The 18,628-nt window shown below is 36.7% G+C and overlaps 1 protein-coding gene across 1 annotated transcript; it reads right to left on the bottom strand.

Moving 5' to 3' along the window:
- Positions 1 to 423: 423 nt before the first annotated feature.
- Positions 424 to 14,398, bottom strand: ywhabl (tyrosine 3-monooxygenase/tryptophan 5-monooxygenase activation protein, beta polypeptide like). Its single transcript, XM_084384920.1, has 6 exons — positions 14,117 to 14,398; positions 11,852 to 12,157; positions 6,244 to 6,367; positions 2,459 to 2,622; positions 2,234 to 2,329; positions 424 to 1,515 (listed from the first exon to the last, which is right to left on the bottom strand). Exons 2-6 carry the CDS (start codon positions 12,143 to 12,145, stop codon positions 1,456 to 1,458), a joined length of 738 nt encoding a protein of 245 aa, XP_084241046.1. The 5' UTR covers positions 12,146 to 12,157; positions 14,117 to 14,398; the 3' UTR covers positions 424 to 1,455.
- Between the last annotated feature and the right edge of the window lie 4,230 nt (positions 14,399 to 18,628).

The raw sequence follows: 18,628 nt of genomic DNA, 5'->3' as shown, positions 1-18,628 counted from the left end.
GTTTATACATTAACTATATTAACGATGTCTTTAATACATTTTCTGGGCCAGCAAGTTATAATGTCTTAGAAGCCTATGGAGGAGTGAGACAGCACTCAGATTTAATCAAAAATATAGGGTGAGTAATTACTGACAGAATTTTCATTTTTGGGTGAACTAACCCTTTAAATAAAAGACACATTTTTGATCAATTTAATGCACCCTTACCGCATTATAATGTTATTTAAAATTACAATCTTGCGGACCCCAAACTTTTCAACAACAGTATGGCAAGTAACTGCATTTCTTAAACCATTTGGCCTGATGATTATTTTTAGGTTAAATTTTGATTTTAGCATGCCAAAAATGCATTCCTTTGAAATTACACGATTTTACAAATCTGAATATGGCCAGGAAAAAAAAAAACACCACAGAGTAAAAACATTGTGTTAAATTATTTTTTTTTATCCACTTACATGAAATTACATATTTTCCCTCCAAATAACATTTATGCTTGGGTGTTCTGTATGAAAATTCCAGAGACATGACACAAAGCTAGCCAGCCCAACAGTACTCCCTTTCCTCCCCACATTAACTACTTCATAGCCACATGCAAATTAGGCAAGTATCAAAAGAAATGAATGGAAAAAGGAAAAACAAAAACCATTATTGGAAAATTTAAATCACACTAGAATTTCCTACTGCGCTGCTTGAACAGTCATACAGTAACAGTATCAAGCTTATGTGCTCTTTGTTCTTAGGGTCCTCTATACCTCGTAATTAACAGGGAATAATAAGTAAATGCCATTTGCCGGGCACCAAATGCCTGGAATAAGAAACTTGAAAGTGACAATAAATGGAATGTAACCTCTTTTTTTTTTTTTTGCCCATCATTTTACATGACGCGCGAGCGAGCAGCTCACTATTTGACGTGTGACGCTGCCGTTGCTTCTTTCCTAGCTAAAGACTAGCACTGCTATCCCCACCTCTACTCGAAGACAAGGGCTGTTTATAATGCAGATGCTAAATTGCAGGTGTACATAATGACCATGACAAATACACACTCCTTGACGGAGATTTACATACAGTATGCGAATAACAAAAGGGTTTGACTTGCAACTTTGCATGAGCTGAGAACTTGCCCTCACCCACATTCTTCCACGCTAATGCGAAAACCTAGAGCTCACCAAGGAGAAAACAAGGTTAACAGCAGACGAAACTCATCCCCCTCCCAGCCCCCTGCCCCAACCGCATCCCAACGCCCACCCGCCCCCCTACTTAACCCGTCCCACCCACCTCCCATTACACAAATCCTTAGAAAAAACCCCCACAATGACATGGAAGGAAGAAAGCAAGGAAGGCGCGAGAGTAAAAGAACTAAAAGAGACAGAAGTCGACGATGAGGTGGTCTCAGTGTTGATGGTGAGCTGGAACGATGGCAGGTGAATAACAGGGGAAGGACGGACAGAGTGAGACTCAGTTTTCCCGGCCCTCCTCGGTGTCTTCGCCGTCGCCCTGGTTATCTGAAGTCCACAGCTGAAAAATAAGAGGAGACTAGTTAGTCATAAACACCTAAACACCTGCTTCTAATAAGAGAGTTATGTCAAAAAAGGCTGAATGCCAAAACACTTACATATAAACTTTGGGTTGTCAATAAAAAAATATTAAATGAATGATATAAAATAAAATTAATAATGATATAAATTTGACAGAAACTTACTACTTTTAACATCTAGTGCAAACATGTATAATATGTACAAATGAGTAAATGTGTACTTTGTCATTAATAATTATTATATTTATTATTTTTTACATTTATTTATTGTCTTAAGATAAACTTGTTCTCACATTTTTTTAGATTAAATTTGTTTTTATACTATCCCTTTAAAATAAAATAGCAAATATTGATGCGATTTAATTGTTTTGTTTTTTTAAAGAAAAACTAATAAACATATGAGACATTTACATTATTGTGGCAGCTAAGTATATGTACTTTACATAACACATATACATACATATATATAAATTGTGCAGCCCTAATATATATATACATAGAAGTGGAACATCTGTATAAATATATCAGAAGTTTTATATATATATATATATATATATATATATATATATATATATATATATATATATATATAAATCCTGATATATTTAAACACACATTTTACTTCTGTAAAATATATAAATATATGTATGTATTAGGGAAATATTTTTTATTTAACCTGCTACTAAAGATAAAACTCACTGTCAAGTTGTCCCGCAGTAGCTGCATGATCAATGTGCTGTCTTTGTACGATTCTTCATTCAGTGAATCGAGCTCTGCAATGGCCTCATCAAAAGCCTGGGAGAAAAAGATCAACCAGAAACAAGATGAGTAATACATATGAGTATATTATGCATTCATAATATAATTGTGGGTAACACTAATATTTGGCTCATCCGCCTGCATGCGTGTGGGTGTTAACCTTACCGTTTTGGCAAGCTTACAGGCCTGCTCGGGCGAGTTGAGAATCTCGTAGTAAAATACGGAGAAATTGAGCGCAAGGCCCAGACGAATGGGGTGTGTGGGCTGCATCTCTGCCTTGCTGATTTCAAAGGCATCCCTGTAGGCCTCCTGTGAATTGGCAATGATAGCTGGAGATACAAAGAGGAAAAATATATTTATGTAATTGCTTGCATTCAGGATTTGATCATTAAAAAACAATTAGTTTAAGCTTAAAGAATAAACAGCTTAACTGGTAATATTGTGTCTGCAATGTTAGTATCTAAAAAAAAAAAATTCATTTGCAATCATGCAGATTTAATGTTTGATTTTGGAAAAAATTTGTGATATTGTTTAATTAATAGATAAATAATAAAGTAAAAATGAAAAATGTAACAAAATATAATTATATTGTAATTTTATAATGTTAGGGAGAAACAGGAGAAAAACAGTATTTCAAATCATAGTCCTGTTTGGTAAAACCGGCCCGCATTCGCAGTACAGAACGTCCGACCCGTTATCTGACAGCAGCACTTAACATGCATCCGTCGTGTAAACAATACAAAACTTTTGCCTAGGCCTACATGTGAACAATCTGCCCATATTGGCACTTTTGAACAAATCACACAATAGCCTATACAGACGCTTAGAGGTCTCTATAAATTAAAAGAGCATATAGCCAAATATGAGCCTTTACTGTCATATAAGGAATATTTTAGCAGATTCACTGTATTTAAATGTGGTTGTCTCTCCTGAAACTCTGCAGTGTACAGGCTAAGTGGCCGTTGGCCCTCTTAGCAGCACTAAAAATAGATTATATAGCCTACAGCAGGGCTATTCAATTAGCTTCAATCGAGGGCCGGATTATTAAATCGAAAAGTTGAGGAGGGCCGGTGGGTTTAGCTTATTTATTGAAATAATAATTTATTACTTATTGAAACATAACAGTATCAATAAATAAGCTAAAATAAACCTAAAGAAAAAGTATTGTATTTACTTGGAAATGTGGTACGGCAGATTTATAAGACCATAATAAATAACATTTACAGCTATGTACAAATAAATGAATTATACAAGATCAAAACTATTTGTAAGTATTCATTTTATTTATAATTATTATAGGCTTAAATGAAAATATTCTGACAGTGAGACTTGGTAACCACAGGTAAAACCATGCATGGCTACTCACTCACTACCACTGTATATAAAAATGCCTAAACACAGGTAAAAACTATACACACAATGAATGATATATTCCTACCCACCTAATAAATCTAATGCAATATAAATGACTATGACATAGTATTCAGTATAAATAATAAAAATGTCTGCACAAACCATGGTAAATTACTACAGTACATTCATGGTAAATGTTTGTAAGGGTGGTGATTAGGGGATTTAAAGTCTTCTAACTTCGTTCATGGCACAATGTTTCTGCTGTTTTCCTCATCAGTCGTGTTGGGAATGTTGAGGCTGTTTCATCTGATTTTAACCCAGTTAAATCATTGAGTGATTTGTGGTTTGTAACAGAGAGGTGTGTCGAATTGAACCGCTTCTCAGTGGATGTCGCGACGCTGTTTAATAATGGTGTCAGTCTGCGACCGGGAGTAAACGCAACTCCTTTAAATATTATTCCACCCGTTTCATCAAATATTAGCAGTTCACCTGAGCAGGACTCTGTTTTCAGACAACAATGACAACACTTTCTGCCCTAATCCAGTGAAATGACATTTTACATTAACATTTTCCACTAGGGGGCGTTAAAGCACAAACTTTGAAGTTATTGTGATTAAAGTACAGTAGGCCTGGTTTCACAGACTAACCCAGGATTAGGCTTTAGTTCAATTAGGACATTTAAGTAGTTTTTATAAACGTGCCTTAGGAAAAAAACATGCATTTTGAGACAAAACAATAGCACTGACATATTTTAAGACATGTCAGTGCAAGTTGCTTTCAGTTCAAACATGCATTTTAGTCAGGAACTAAGCTTAAACCTTGTCTGTTAAACCGGGGGATAGTGTTTTACAAAGCTTGCACTAAGGACTTTTAAAATTTAAAAATAAAAAGATGCAATATTCTAAGTCATTTGTTAGCTATTCTGATCATCCAACCAAGGATACCGTTTAAAATCATTTTATTATTTACCTCATTTAAATCATACCAGAAATTATTTTGCAATCTGCCAACTTTCAGTTAATCTCACTCAAAACTTTTAATTAGTGTTAACTTTTTTTTATTTATTGGTGAGTACTAAGGATCTGTATTAGATGGTGTCACTGAGACTTCCAAACAACCGATTCAAAAAAGGGAATTATATTCCTTTCCTTTGCTTTCTTCAGATGGAACAGGAATGTGACAAGCTGTGAAGCAGCGCTGGAGCTCCACCCACCCACACATGGGCTCGCATTCATCAGTAAGGTGGGTGGATTCACATGTCTGCACCTGTTCCAATGAAGGAAGGAAATCAGACTGCTAACCATTTCCCTCGTAGACCTAAAGACCCTCCTTTTATTTTATTTTCTCTCTCTCTCTTTCCCATAAGTGAATCCTACGCTCTGAGAGTTTGTCAACCTCCTGGCACAGGAAGACAGCAGCAAGAGTCTTCCTGTTATGCACACTGCAGGCCTGTTCCTTTCTGACTCTACCAAGACAGACAATGGAGAGCAAACCATTTTAAGGTTTATATAGAATCTCCTCTAAATAGAACCAGCCTGTGAACATAGTAAGATAACACCATGTCTGGTAATTACTGTACAACTATCAAAAAAAATTGGGGTCAGTAAGATTAACCTACACTACCATTCAAAGGTTTGAGGTCAGTACATTTTTAGTCTCTTTTTCTCACCAAGGCGGCATTTATTTGATCAGTACAGTAAAATAGTAATATTGTTAAATATATATACAATTTAAAATAACTAATATATTCACTTTTTCTTCAGTAAGTCACATGATCCTTCAGAATCTAATATGCTGATTTGGTGCTCAAGTAATCAAATAATACATTGAAAACAGTTGTGAAGCTTAATATTTTTGTCAAAAATGGGATACATTTTTTTTCAGGAATCATGGATAAGAAAGTTAAACAGAACAGCATTTACTTAAAATACGATGTTTTGTAACAAAGTAAAACACTTTACTTTCATTCTGAGGCTAAATTTGTTACATTTACTACTGAATTATTCACTGTGGGAGCCAAAGTTTATGAATGGCCCCCAAAAACAGATCCTCTTCAGAGATTTCCACCCCCTTACTTCCTCTCCAGCTTGGCTTCGTGTCAACAGTTTGCGGAAATGCTACATTTTTAGCAGAAGTTAGTATGTACATTGGCATGTGGTGGAGACTAGTCACTACCGCAGCTTTGAGAGCCATGCAGCATATTGTTCAAATGCCTACATGACTAACTAGCTAACAATCTCGCATTGTTAACAGGATTTAAAGATATAAGGGGTGCTTTCCCACCTAGTACATTTAAATAGACTAAATTCACTGAGGAACTTCAATTTTAAAAGACAATTTAAGAACACAAAGTAATATATTTGTTTTTGCCCATTCAACGAAAGTCAATTAAGTCCACATCCACTGGACCCCATTGACTTTCACTATATGAATAATAAAAAAAAAAATTATATATATATATATATATATATTTTTTTTTTTTCTCTCTCAAGATATTTGTGTTCCACAGAAAAAAGTCAGTCATTAAGATTTGAAACAGAATCTAGGTAAGCAAATAATGAATTTTTGGTGAACTTAGACTTAACAGAATGGCTTACAGTTTTTCTCCTCTCCCAGAGCCACCTCCGCTAAGTAGCGAAAGTAATCGCCTTTCATTTTCAGATAGAAGACTTTACTTTCAGCTGGGGTCGCCTTGGGGATGAGATACTTGTCCAGAAGAACCTATGACACACAGACAAAGGAGAAAAACTATATTAGCGGTTTGTAAAACGGTTTCACGTCCTGTTATCGGTGTGTTTGAAGGAAAGGGGGAAGTTGCCCTGAGTAGAACAAAAGTCAACAGTAGTAAAGAGATGAACTGATAAGATAAGAGTTCTGCAAAACTCGTTTGATGACATGCTGTTGCAAAAAGAGGCCCAGGTGCCCAGAGGCCCTCTCATCGCAAAATGTGTCCAGCACCGGGATGCCATTTTCAGTAAACTATCATGTAGTCCCAACAAAGTCGTTTCTAGAAAATCAGCATTCTAAGCCTTTTAAAACAACAAACTTGGATAGACTTCAGGAGTGACAGACGCCTGACGGCTTGTGGCAGGACTGCAGTTTCACAGATGCTTCTGAGACTTTCTATTGTAGGGAGGAGGGGGGGGAACGGGAAAATTGACTACGCCATGTGAGCTAGTGCTTGTGGAACTAGGTCATTGAGCTTGCTGGGCTTGTTTGCAGCACGACTGGCCTGATTGTTGCCACCCTGAACAGAACCACAGGGTCAACACTGCAATACATAAACTCCATAAACTCTCCAATGGTGCCCTAACAAACCACCTTAACGATGAAGGGAGTCTTATTGGATTCGATCGATTCTGTCAAGGTCATTCTTATGAATACTGTTCAGAGAGGCATATGGTTAAGGATCTCAGTGTTCTGTGACCTTGTTTGCATCAAATGTCAAAACGACAGGACTCTTTAGGTGCAAAAGAACCAAAAGATCCGTTCAGACATTCCAACTCAAATTAATAATTTAACCTTGTTAAGTCACATGTCACTGATGAACCAATGACCTACTTGTGCTCTCAATGGTGGGGAGCAATGCATAGCATCAGAGCATCGTTGTATTATGTAGCTCTTTATCCTGACATTACATTACCCAGTTGAGGGTTTGAATAACCACTAACCCATAATCTTTTTCAAGCCGAGACATAAGGATGGGAGATCACAGTGGCTTGTGTCAGGAGAGCGGTTACATTTTTTTATTTGATGTGTAGACACTAAACAGTGATGAAGTGATTAGTCTTCCAACTGCCACTTCACATCCTCCACCATATTAAATGACACAAATGTAAATCTTTTGAAGGTGTGCTCACATTGGCGTCATTTCAGCAAAATTTTGAGGGCAAAAAGGTCCACTGTCAATAGAGTAGTGATGTATAAAGCACAGCTCACACAGAAGTCACTTAACCAAGTAGCTTTCTGAATCCGCATGTTGTCCCGTGTTTCATGTTGAGAAATCTGCAAGTGGAAATATTTCACAGTCGAAATTCCCAATTGCATGGATTCCTATTGAACTGCCCGGAGTACGCCCACTAAAATTCGCAGAACAATGATAAATGTAACTGCACCTAAACTACGTCAGACAAGAGCAAATAATTTCCTAATGTACTACACAAAATGCAACAGAACAGACCAACAGTTCCTGAAAGGAGATAAAGAAGGAGCTGAAGACAGGGCTGCACACTATGATGAAAAAAATCCAATTGCGATTTCTGATTTCACAGATTGATTTTCAAAATTTCACACACGAAAAAAAAAAAAATCATAATAATAATAATAATATAATATTTTTATTTTTGTAATAAAAACATTTTAGTTTTTACTATTACTATATGACTATTTATTAAGGCCATGTGTCCACCAAAGCATTTTTTTCCCGCAGCTAACGTATCTTTCCAATTGTATTCAATGGGAGCGTCGCGTTTTTTAAAACGGCAGGAGCGTAACAAGGTGCTGAGCATCTATATCACGATGAAGCGCTGAGACGGGGGTTTTAACGGTAGTCAAAAGTTGAAGAATGTTCAACTAATTTGGTAAAACTCAGCACTCATCAAGGTCAGTTTTTACCCAGCCGTCCAATCAGAGTGGAGGAGGGGCGGGACAAATACCACATCAACCAACCGCCACTTTCTGCTTGTACAATGTCAGATGACAACAAGCATAATAACTGAACTAAATAATTTAAAACAAAAGCCAGAGCAAATACTTTACATTGTATCAACATTTTTATATAGAAACAATACAGAAAAGATCTGTGAAATGAGATACTAGTAACACTTCCGTGGATATTCCGTATCATAGCATGCAAAGCGTCTCAAATGGAAAAAAGCGTTGCGCTGCCAAACCGCTCAAGCGCCTAGCGTTTTCAGCTGGCTAAAAACACTTTGGTGGACAAGCGGCCTAAGTATTCATTTCTTATTTGCAAACATTAAACTATACATTTTTTATTTTGACTGAAAACAAAAGGGTGCTTGACACGCATTCCATTCTCAAATGCATGCTAAAGTGACCCAAACTCAGAACACATGCAAAGATGGAGTTTGTGTGAAGCAGCATTTCCTGCGAACCAAGCCGCTCTGAGAAGCTGCAAACACTGGCAGATCATGAGCTGCTCGCGAGTAAGAACACAGTGCCGCGCTTCACTCTGAAACATGCAGCGCATGTACTACTTAATTAAATAGAAGACTTTGCGACTTGGTAATCACTCTAAGCCATATTGTGATTTTGGTTTTATTTTGATTAATTGTGTAGCTCTAGCTGAAGAGCAATAATTAAACAATTTTAACAATTTAGCCCTCATAACTAGAGGTCGACACGTAGTGGATTTTACAGATAACTAGGTATGCACAGAAATTTCAGCTGATAAACATTGCATGAAAATGGCCGAAAATATGAGCCAAAAATCAATTGTGCCCCGCAACGCAGTGTTCAAAGCTCAGGTTTCATTATCCCTCTAGGCGCAATCACTGCGCGCGCAGAATTTTTTATTTCGGCTCTGAAACAGTGCATCCCTACCGATAACGATAATCGACTGATAGTTTTTAAAATGGATACTGTATGAAAACAAACATTACATTCCAAATGAAATAGTGTTGAACTTTATTACAAAAAAACTTTTAATGTTACAAATGGACTCTTATTGTAAAGTGTTACCAGTTCATACAAATCTAAACAGTCATGCTTAATGATGGCCATCTTCAAAACAAACTCAAACTCACCTGTAGAAACGGCTCTCGTACTGTATAATGACAGTGGACCCCTCTCGACCAGTCCAACAGAAACTATGGGCATGAATTTTTGCCGATAACTAATTGTTCCAGCAATTGGTTATCGGTGCCAATTAATCGGCAAAACCTATCAATCGGTCAACCTCTACTCATTACATCTGCACATGCAATAGCAACTTCTCTGAAATGCTCAAGATGGATTCAGGAACAGAGTCCTAATCAGGAGTGCGTTTCCCAAAAGCATCGTTAGCCAACTATGGTCGCAAGTTCAGCTGAAGTACGTGAATTGGTGTGTGACACAAAGAGACTATATTTTGTCGGTCACTTCATTTCTATTGGATCAAAAAGTAGTCTATATTAAACATGGAAACAAAGGACTGAATGAGTATATTCAGAAACATTGAACATTATATAACACATTCCTCAGTCCACATAAAAATGGTCATCTTGAGAAAACTCACAAAAGAAAAGTCATGTGGTGTGCACTGTAAGTGTGAAACAGAGATACACGTTCATGTACTTTTCTGATTAACTTTGCATTTTTTTGCATTGTACAGCATGCTTTTAGCGTAAAAAAAAACCCCACCATTTGGCACTTAAATCTTGTCTCATCATGCTTGGTTAGGACATGGTGTAAGGACTTTAAAGAACTAAATGCAACATTAGGTTACATAATACGCAGGAATTCACATGACATCATAGTCTCGTTTCATTCTCCTAAATGCAAAAACAGTGAAGGTAAAAAGTCCATTTGGCTGTAACGTGGAGAGCTACGGGTCAGTGGCCCAAAAACAAGAGCTCAGCTGCTGTCATTATGGGATTAGAGGTGACTCAACCTGTATGGTAACACAGAGCCCTGTGGCCTTCAGCCACTTTCAAGCTATGTCCACACAAAGTTAATTCATTCTCTCCCTTCAGCTCTAACACGTCAGGTAGCTTGGCCAAAACCCTTATTCTCCTTTGATTTTCTCTCATCTTCACCAAGAACTGGTGATGAAGAAAGATTAAGAAAACAAATATTGTCCAAACAAAAAGTCCATACATCTACAAGCAGCTGTAGTCAAGCATCCACTGTGCCCATGTTTGGTCCACAGCCACACTGCAGAGTTCAGCCGTCCTCATGTTCCCTGGAGGCCTCTTCACTTCCCACATCTCATTACATAGCCTCGTCTCTCCCACCCAAGCAGCTGCTAAAGTAAATTAGCTGCCTCTCTCACTTTGGCCGAATCTTTAGAATTAGTATGTTACTCAGGGGGCTTGTCGTATGGCTTACTGAGCTGAAGTGGACTTTAAAAGTATGTCTTCTGTAATGTACTAGTAACAAATTATTTCACAACTCACTGGTTTGTCACTGGTTCAATTGGTACTACTGCCAAAAAAAACAAAACAGAAGAGCTATAAATATATATTTGTTACTATTGTTTTACTAACATTTTTTTGGCATTTATATTTTAATGTATTTCTGTTTTCTTTTAGAGGTGAATTGAACCATATCCGTATGTAAATTCTTCAAAAAAAAAATCTTCAAAATGTAATAACTAGTTAATACCTCTGAAATGACTTTCATCACTTATGATATGTGGGCTATTTATTAAAGTTAACCCACTGACCAATAGATATTTAGCCACTTCACAACTCAATTCAGGCTCCATTTTGGGATGAATATTACAACTTTTCATAATCCATTTCTTAATATACATTTTGTTCACATTGAACATAAGTGTTTTACTCTGAAATCCATTGCATTACAGAAAATGGACTGTCAACAAGGATTCACAATGACAAAATTTAGAGAAACATTTCACCCAAAATTCTAATATTACAGCTTTTTTTGTGAGCTCGCTATCTGTGAAGGACATCCAATTAAAAGTAACTGGTTTACAGGCATTGGACCAGCTAGAGCCTGTATCAAGGAAACCGCACTAGCTTTTTTTGACCGCTAATTTTTCTTAAACGACACAAGGATACATTTCGGATAAAAAAACGTGTTGTTTTTAAGTAAAACTAAAACTGAAATACATTCCGCACAATGTAAGGCAAGGATACAGGAACCTCATGCAATGTTAATTCTGTAGTCAAATTTATATTAAACTACAGGCTGAAGACTGAAACTGAGGTTAAATAGACTCTGACCCCTTAAATCTGTCATCATCCAAGGAGGGCTACAATAACTATCCCAGGGAAAGGACACCTGTGCATGCGCTGGAACAAATGAGATCAGGCCTGGACTAATAGGCTTGGCTGAAATAGGGCCTTGCTCATGATGAGTAATTAACACAAGTAGGATTATCAACCTATATTACCCACCAACACTTACTTGGAATAAAGAAACGGGGACAAGAGCAAAGGCGTGTATAGTGTGTATCCCTGGGTTAGAATGCAAGATATGCAATCCAAAAGATTGGGATTATCTCAGTTGTAAGATTCTTACCAGTACGTCATTGCAGATCTCCTTCAACTCCTTCTCGATCTTTTCCCGATATTCCTTGACCATTTGCTGCTTTTTATCGCTGCCCTCCGTCTTCTGCTCGATGCTGGAGACCACCCTCCAGGAGGAACGGCGGGCACCCACCACATTCTTGTAAGCCACCGATAGCAGGTTGCGTTCCTCGTTGGACAGTTCAATGTCACCCTCAGTGACAGCCTTCATAGCGGCTGCCATGTCATCATATCGCTCTGCCTGCTCGGCCAGCTTGGCTTTTTGCACTAGCTCGCTCTTGTCCATGGCTGCTCAGTGCTGAAGAGAAATAGTTACAGAGTTCAATCAGACAACCAATCTGAATTATTTTAGATTAATTACAACTCCACCCCAAAGGTTTAAGTGTTACACAAAATCAAGAGAGACATGTGATTAAATGTTGCTTTTAACTAAATCAATTCTACTGTACTAAATTAACTTAAACATCTTAAGAATAATCAATAAGAATAATCCAAAAGAACATTAATCTATGCACTGTAATATTTAATCTCTTTGCTTGATTAGCCTTCTTTTGGATGTTTAAGTGGTGTACTCTGACCGATTATTGGTTAGATGCTAAATCCACTGAAAATAGAAACTAAATAATCTGGACAAGTGGACTAGTATCACCCTTGCGGAAGTGCTGAAAAAAAATCAACAGCAGTGTGAATCAATTAGTTTGGCACAGGCAACACAGGATACCCAAAGGCTGCTGATGCTACTACTGACCGAGCGTGCATATATTTAATCAATTGCTGATGTTGTATAACACAATACGTTTCATTCATTATACAACATGTCAAATCTACAATACATTTGTAGCTTTTAGACTTGAACCACAAAGCATTTTGCTAACATCCAAAGACAAATAAGTGGCATTCTTGTACACAGCTTTAAAAAAAAGTTAGGCCATAAGTCTTTGCCCTCCAGGGTCGCATTACACTGCGAAGAAATATGCGGATGTGCTGATCTCGACAACCACGCCCAGTTCCCATAGTTACCCATTCATGCGCTTTACATATTGTGTCTTAAAGGGATAAATCACCCCCAAAACATGAACATTCTGTCATAATTTTTTACTACACATCATACCGTGCCAAACCCATACGACTTCCATTATTCCCTGAAACACAGAAAAGAGATGCTTGGCAGAAAGACAGCCCCATGCGATGTTCGTCAATGGCGACTGAAGCTGTCATTCCGTCACATTCTGACTAATGTTACACGAAAAGAAAAGGAAACAGTTTTGAAACAAAGTTAAATGTATGATGACAATTTAGGGTTAACTAACGTTATCCCTTTCGAAGTTGCGAAGGACCGAAATATAAGTCGCTGACTACACAAAAGCTTTACCAGCAACACCATACTAGAGGTTCGCGACTTTATTACGTCTATATCATTGTGAACACAATGCAACACCAATTCCACTTCAAATGCCCAGTATGGCAAATGTATCAAGCTAATGTGTCATAGTAGCATCATTTATCGCTGCCTTCATGATAAAACCAAGCTAGCTAGTTGGCTAAGCCATATGATGAAGGCAAGTCTGATCTGATCTGCCCTGCCCATTTCCATGGCCGACTAAACTCACAGCAGAAACCCGCTAACGTTACTATTTCTAATGTCAAGAAACAGCCAATGTGTTTTAATGATTTAAACAATCTATATATGGAGGTAAGACTGATAAAGCAAATGGACGGCGCTGTTTGTCAGGCGGGTCTCTCGATTACCAATGCATGCTTAGCTCGCCTGATATTATCAACCAAATTACCCGAAATAGTCGAAGATAAATCAGTATACTTTTTGAATACCATTACATGTGTTAACATGACAGGACCAAGTACAGCCGACTGAATTAATAGTGTCAGTATAGATATCTCAGACACGTGAAAGGCTTCGGCTTGTTTCAGCACCAAAAAAGTATTTTACACAAGGACGCACAAAGAAAACTGTTAGTGATGATCGCATTAGGATATAAAACATAAAACGTGTGATTTTAGCGATGAATTGTAACTGTAAGCTCGACCACACCAAGAGGAAGAAACAAAAAGGGGCGGCCTAGATCTGCCAAGCAAAGGCTTATTGTTCATTTTCAGCACGCTAGCATCCTCAGCTACTCAGTCCGGTGTATTGCATCGTCCATCGCCATTTAAATGTAATTTCTCATCGCGAATAATAAACCAATAAAACCAGACCTAACATGCCTGGCATTTATGCCGATCTAGCATATTCTCTTACCTGAGTGTCGGGGAATAACGATGGTCCTGTCGGAGCTAGGCTAACCGCGGCTCACAGCTGATTCTCACGGGCGCTCGGGCTAATCCACGGGGTTTCCCTCCAATCAGACCAGCCCCAGGAGCCGAGACAAGGCTGGGCCATGTGACGTCAAAGGTAACCAAGGCGACGGCTGACTTCAAGTTGTCTGTGATTGCACGAGAGAGCCAGTTCGTGATTCTGTGGTGCACCATTTTCCCTCCACTTTTCCTTCCCTCATCACATGTCCTCAGCCTTTCCCTTTCTATCAATTATACCACCCAAGGTCTGTCAGTCTAGGTTATGTTCCGTCATTATAATGTGACGTGTAACTCCCAAAAGAACGTAAAATATATTATTCTTGCGGCGTTGTTTCGCGATGTGTCAGTTTTACCCCTGCTTACAAGTGTGCACTTGAATAAGATGGTTGGATGGCTTATGAATGGCAAATATGATCGTTGCTTTGCATCTGCCATTTTGTGTAATGAGAGCACTCACATAATTCAGTGCTTTAAAGGGATGGTTCACCCAAAAATACCAAAAATTGTCATCATTCACTGACCCGCAGGTTGTTCCAAACCTGAATGAATTTCTTTCGTTTGCTGAACACAAAAGAAGATATTTTGATAACACTTTACAATAAGGTTCATTACATTGGTTAACTACCTTAGTTAACATGAACTAAGAATGAACTGCACTTCTACAGCATTTATTAATCTTAGTTAATATGAATTTCAATATTTACTAATACATTATTAAAATCAAAGGTTGTATCTGTTAACATTAATGAATGCACCATGAACTAACATGAACATTCAATGACCTGCTGTATTTGTATTAACTAACATTAACAAAGATGAATAAATACAGTAACAAATGTATTGCTCATTGTTAGTTCATGTTAGTTAATGCATTAACTAATGTTAACTAATGAACCTTATTTTAAAGTGTTACCGATATTTTGAAGAATGTCGGTATACCAAACAGTTGTGGGGGCACTTACATAGTACATAATAGTTGACTTTCATAGTACGGAATATTTCTAAAAAATGCTATGGAAGTCAATGGTGCCCCACAACTGTTTGGTTGCAGACATTCTTTATGTTCCACATAACAAAGACATTTTTGGGTGAACAATCCCTTTAAGTTGTGTTAATAAAAATGTAGAGAGAATATTTAAAAAATCCTCCCTTTTTTTCACCTGAGAAGCAATTTCACCCACAATTGAAAAAAAAAAGCTATTGCAACTTCCGTTTCATACAAACTTTATAATTTTGTGTTGTGGCATTAATTGAACTATGCATATATCTGTATTTGCAACTAGGCAGTTGAATTGAATTTATTTTCTTGTGGAAAAACATGAAATCGGTACTGTGTGGAGCCTATCACAAGCAAAATTAGAACACAGGTCATACACAGCTTGCTTGGTAGAAGAGGAGCTATTTTTGCACCACTCCAGTTTGTTTCCATTGGGAATGAGTCTATTTTCTACGTTGTCACATGTCCTCCCATCAGATATGCATTCAGTAACCTATTTCAGGGCAAAATTCTGTATTATTGGTGCAAGTTAAGTCCACAGTGAGAGCGAAGCAATTGTGCAACCAGTGTACTATGCATGTGTGCTACTGTAAATGCAACAGCAGTTTCACTCGAATGTGAACAGTGATTACAGATTTTGTTGTGTGACAAGTAGGGCAGGTTTTTCAGTTTACTTAAAGTCACACCCAGTACAGCACTCAGAGCATGACAGTTCAAAATAACGCGATTGTCACTCACTTAGGTAAGCAGTGACTTGATGCTATGGTTCGTACACTCCTGTGTGTTTGCGTCAGTGCACTAAAAAGAGAAAACTATGCAGAGAACAATGTTAGTGAGTCAGACAAAATGCCAATCAAAGTCTTTGCAAAGGGTGTGCAAATGTATTTTCCAAGAAGAATAGGCTCATCTCCCTGCTACTTGCCATTATCAAACACTTAAAAGTATTATATGCTCATGATATAACATCTTGATGACAGGAATACAAAGGCACTTGACACCACAGAACAAAACATTTAAGTATTTAAGTAAACTGTAAGATCATTCTTAGATTTAAACATAAAATGTGTCATTTTAAAGATGAATTTTACCTGTAAGTTTGACCACACCAGATAACAAACCAAGAGGAATAAGGCGCAACCTAGATCTCTAGATATTGCATTTTGATGACAGGAATACAAAGGCACTTGGCTGACACCACAGAACAAAACATTTAAGTTTGCTGCTTTGCATGCTATAGGATTCACAAATGGCAAGATCTTATCCTCTCTTTTGCTGCAGTAAAGAGTCAGTCAGCCATTTGAGGGTTTTCAGGCTAAGGCAAAACAACCAAATTATTATGACAATTGTTTTTTTTTATTAAATTTTTTTATTAAAAAGTACCGAACAATAAAGAATCATGTTATTATTGTCTCTGCAACAGACATCTCAGTTACTGTCCAATGTAATTTGTGTGTAGTTGACATGAAAGTGTGATTTGCTACACTTCATCTAAAATGTTTTTATAACCTCATATTAATTTTGACATGCTATATTTAATCTAAAAGTAATAAAAAAATGAAAATAGTTTTTTAGAATTATTATGCATGTCGTTAGATCAGATTTCTTATTAACTAAATGAATACATAAAATATTTGCACTTTTTAAAATTTATTTGTTACACCGCAGGACTAGTGAACTGTCAGAAATTTATGAGGATTAAAAAATGGTGACCAATTATAGAACCTAACTATACACTTTTACTTACACATCCATTTTAACCTATTGAAATTGAAAAATAATGGGCATTTATTTGTCTTTCTGTATGAAAATAAGTATTACTGCATTTTTAAAGCAGTTCCATCATGTTGCTAAATGGCACCATCAGGCAAAGAGGCTTCTAGTACACCACTGATATCAATAAAAGAATGTGGTGTATTGGTTCAAAGAAATTCATCATTCTATATTCCTTTACTAGGATTTCTAAACCAGCCAAACTTACTGGCCAATGTCTATTTTATCAACTAGGATGAAGTTTTGCAACATTTTCATGCTTGAATTCAAAGACTACTTTGTATAGACAGCAAAGAATGACATCACTTAGGCTACTTATTTAGAACAGAATGAAAATGACTAATTTATTAATTATTCATTAATAATTTTACATGCTCCATATAAGCACGCAAATATGCATTTCTAGGATAAATAAAGCACTGCTTGTGCACTGTTAACTGGTCAGACTGACTGTGCAGTTTCCTCAGGATCCACACATGGAAAAAACTGCTTTCCAAATGATTTTGTATCTCTTTTCGAACAGACAGAATCTGCTTTAGAGGTTCTGTCATAACCTGACATTCCATGAATATTGCTGTAAACCTGTTGAGGGATAGTTATTAGGTTCTACGTTTAGGCCTATGTAAGCTATTTTAAGCGAATTGGGCAGGTCTAATAGTGCCGACTACTGACCTATACATGCTACTACAATTGAAATCATAGATGAAGTGCACATTATTGCTTCGCCAATGTCCTTTTATGAAGAACATAATTCACTGGCCCTGACTGGATCTTTGTGTCAATAAACACGACCGAACTGCATAATTTTGAGTAATAGGCCTATATCACGTGATCTATTATTATTATTATTATTATGCAAGCCTCCCTGGGCTCATATATCAGCTGTCCTAAAGAAGAAAGGGAGCACAAAGTACATGTTAATGAAGAAAACGCACCTGAGTCAACTGTGGTAATTAAGTAAAGTAGATTTTTAGAATAAAGTAAGTACATTTTAAAATAAAGAGCACTAGAGAGGGTGAGTTTTACAGAAACGCGTGTTGCCATTGTGTTGCCAGATATATTCACAAGCAAAATAAGCGAATATTAGCAAAAATGTCATTGATCATTATAGAAAAACAAAACAAAACATATTACATAAAACATAGATGAAACAAGGACAAAACTGCAACAGTGCAACTTATTAGATTTTCAATATTTGTTTAATATATTTAATTTACTGTGTGATTTATTAATGCAATGTATTAATAAATGTAATATTTTTTGTTTGATTAGGCCTATTAGTTCATAAAAAATATTTTACATATATTGTACCTGTCAAAAGATTGAAACCGTTATTTTTTTATATGTTTTTGAAAGAAGTCTCTTATACTCACCAAGGCTATAAATTTGTGATGGCAAAGCTTTAATTTGATTTGATTTGATTTATTAGACAAAAAAAAAAAAAAAAAAAAAAACCATAGTGAAATACCCATTTGTCAATTGATAACACAATAAAGTTAAAAACTTGTTTTCATTGAGATCCTAATGTAATTAGGTAATATCTGTAATATCCACAAGACTTTACCTATATTATAATAATGTTTCTCACTTACCCTAGAGACATATTAAAATATGTAGGAGCTCTTTTATTGATTATTGTGTATGCCTACCATTTTTAGTTTTACTCTGCCTTTATATAACCAATCGAGA

This window comes from Rutilus rutilus (assembly GCF_951802725.1).
Source record: "Rutilus rutilus genome assembly, chromosome: 17".
Classification (NCBI taxonomy): domain Eukaryota; kingdom Metazoa; phylum Chordata; class Actinopteri; order Cypriniformes; family Leuciscidae; genus Rutilus; species Rutilus rutilus.
The sequence above is the reverse complement of the archived record's forward strand: the minus strand, read 5'-3'. Positions and strand labels throughout refer to the sequence as shown.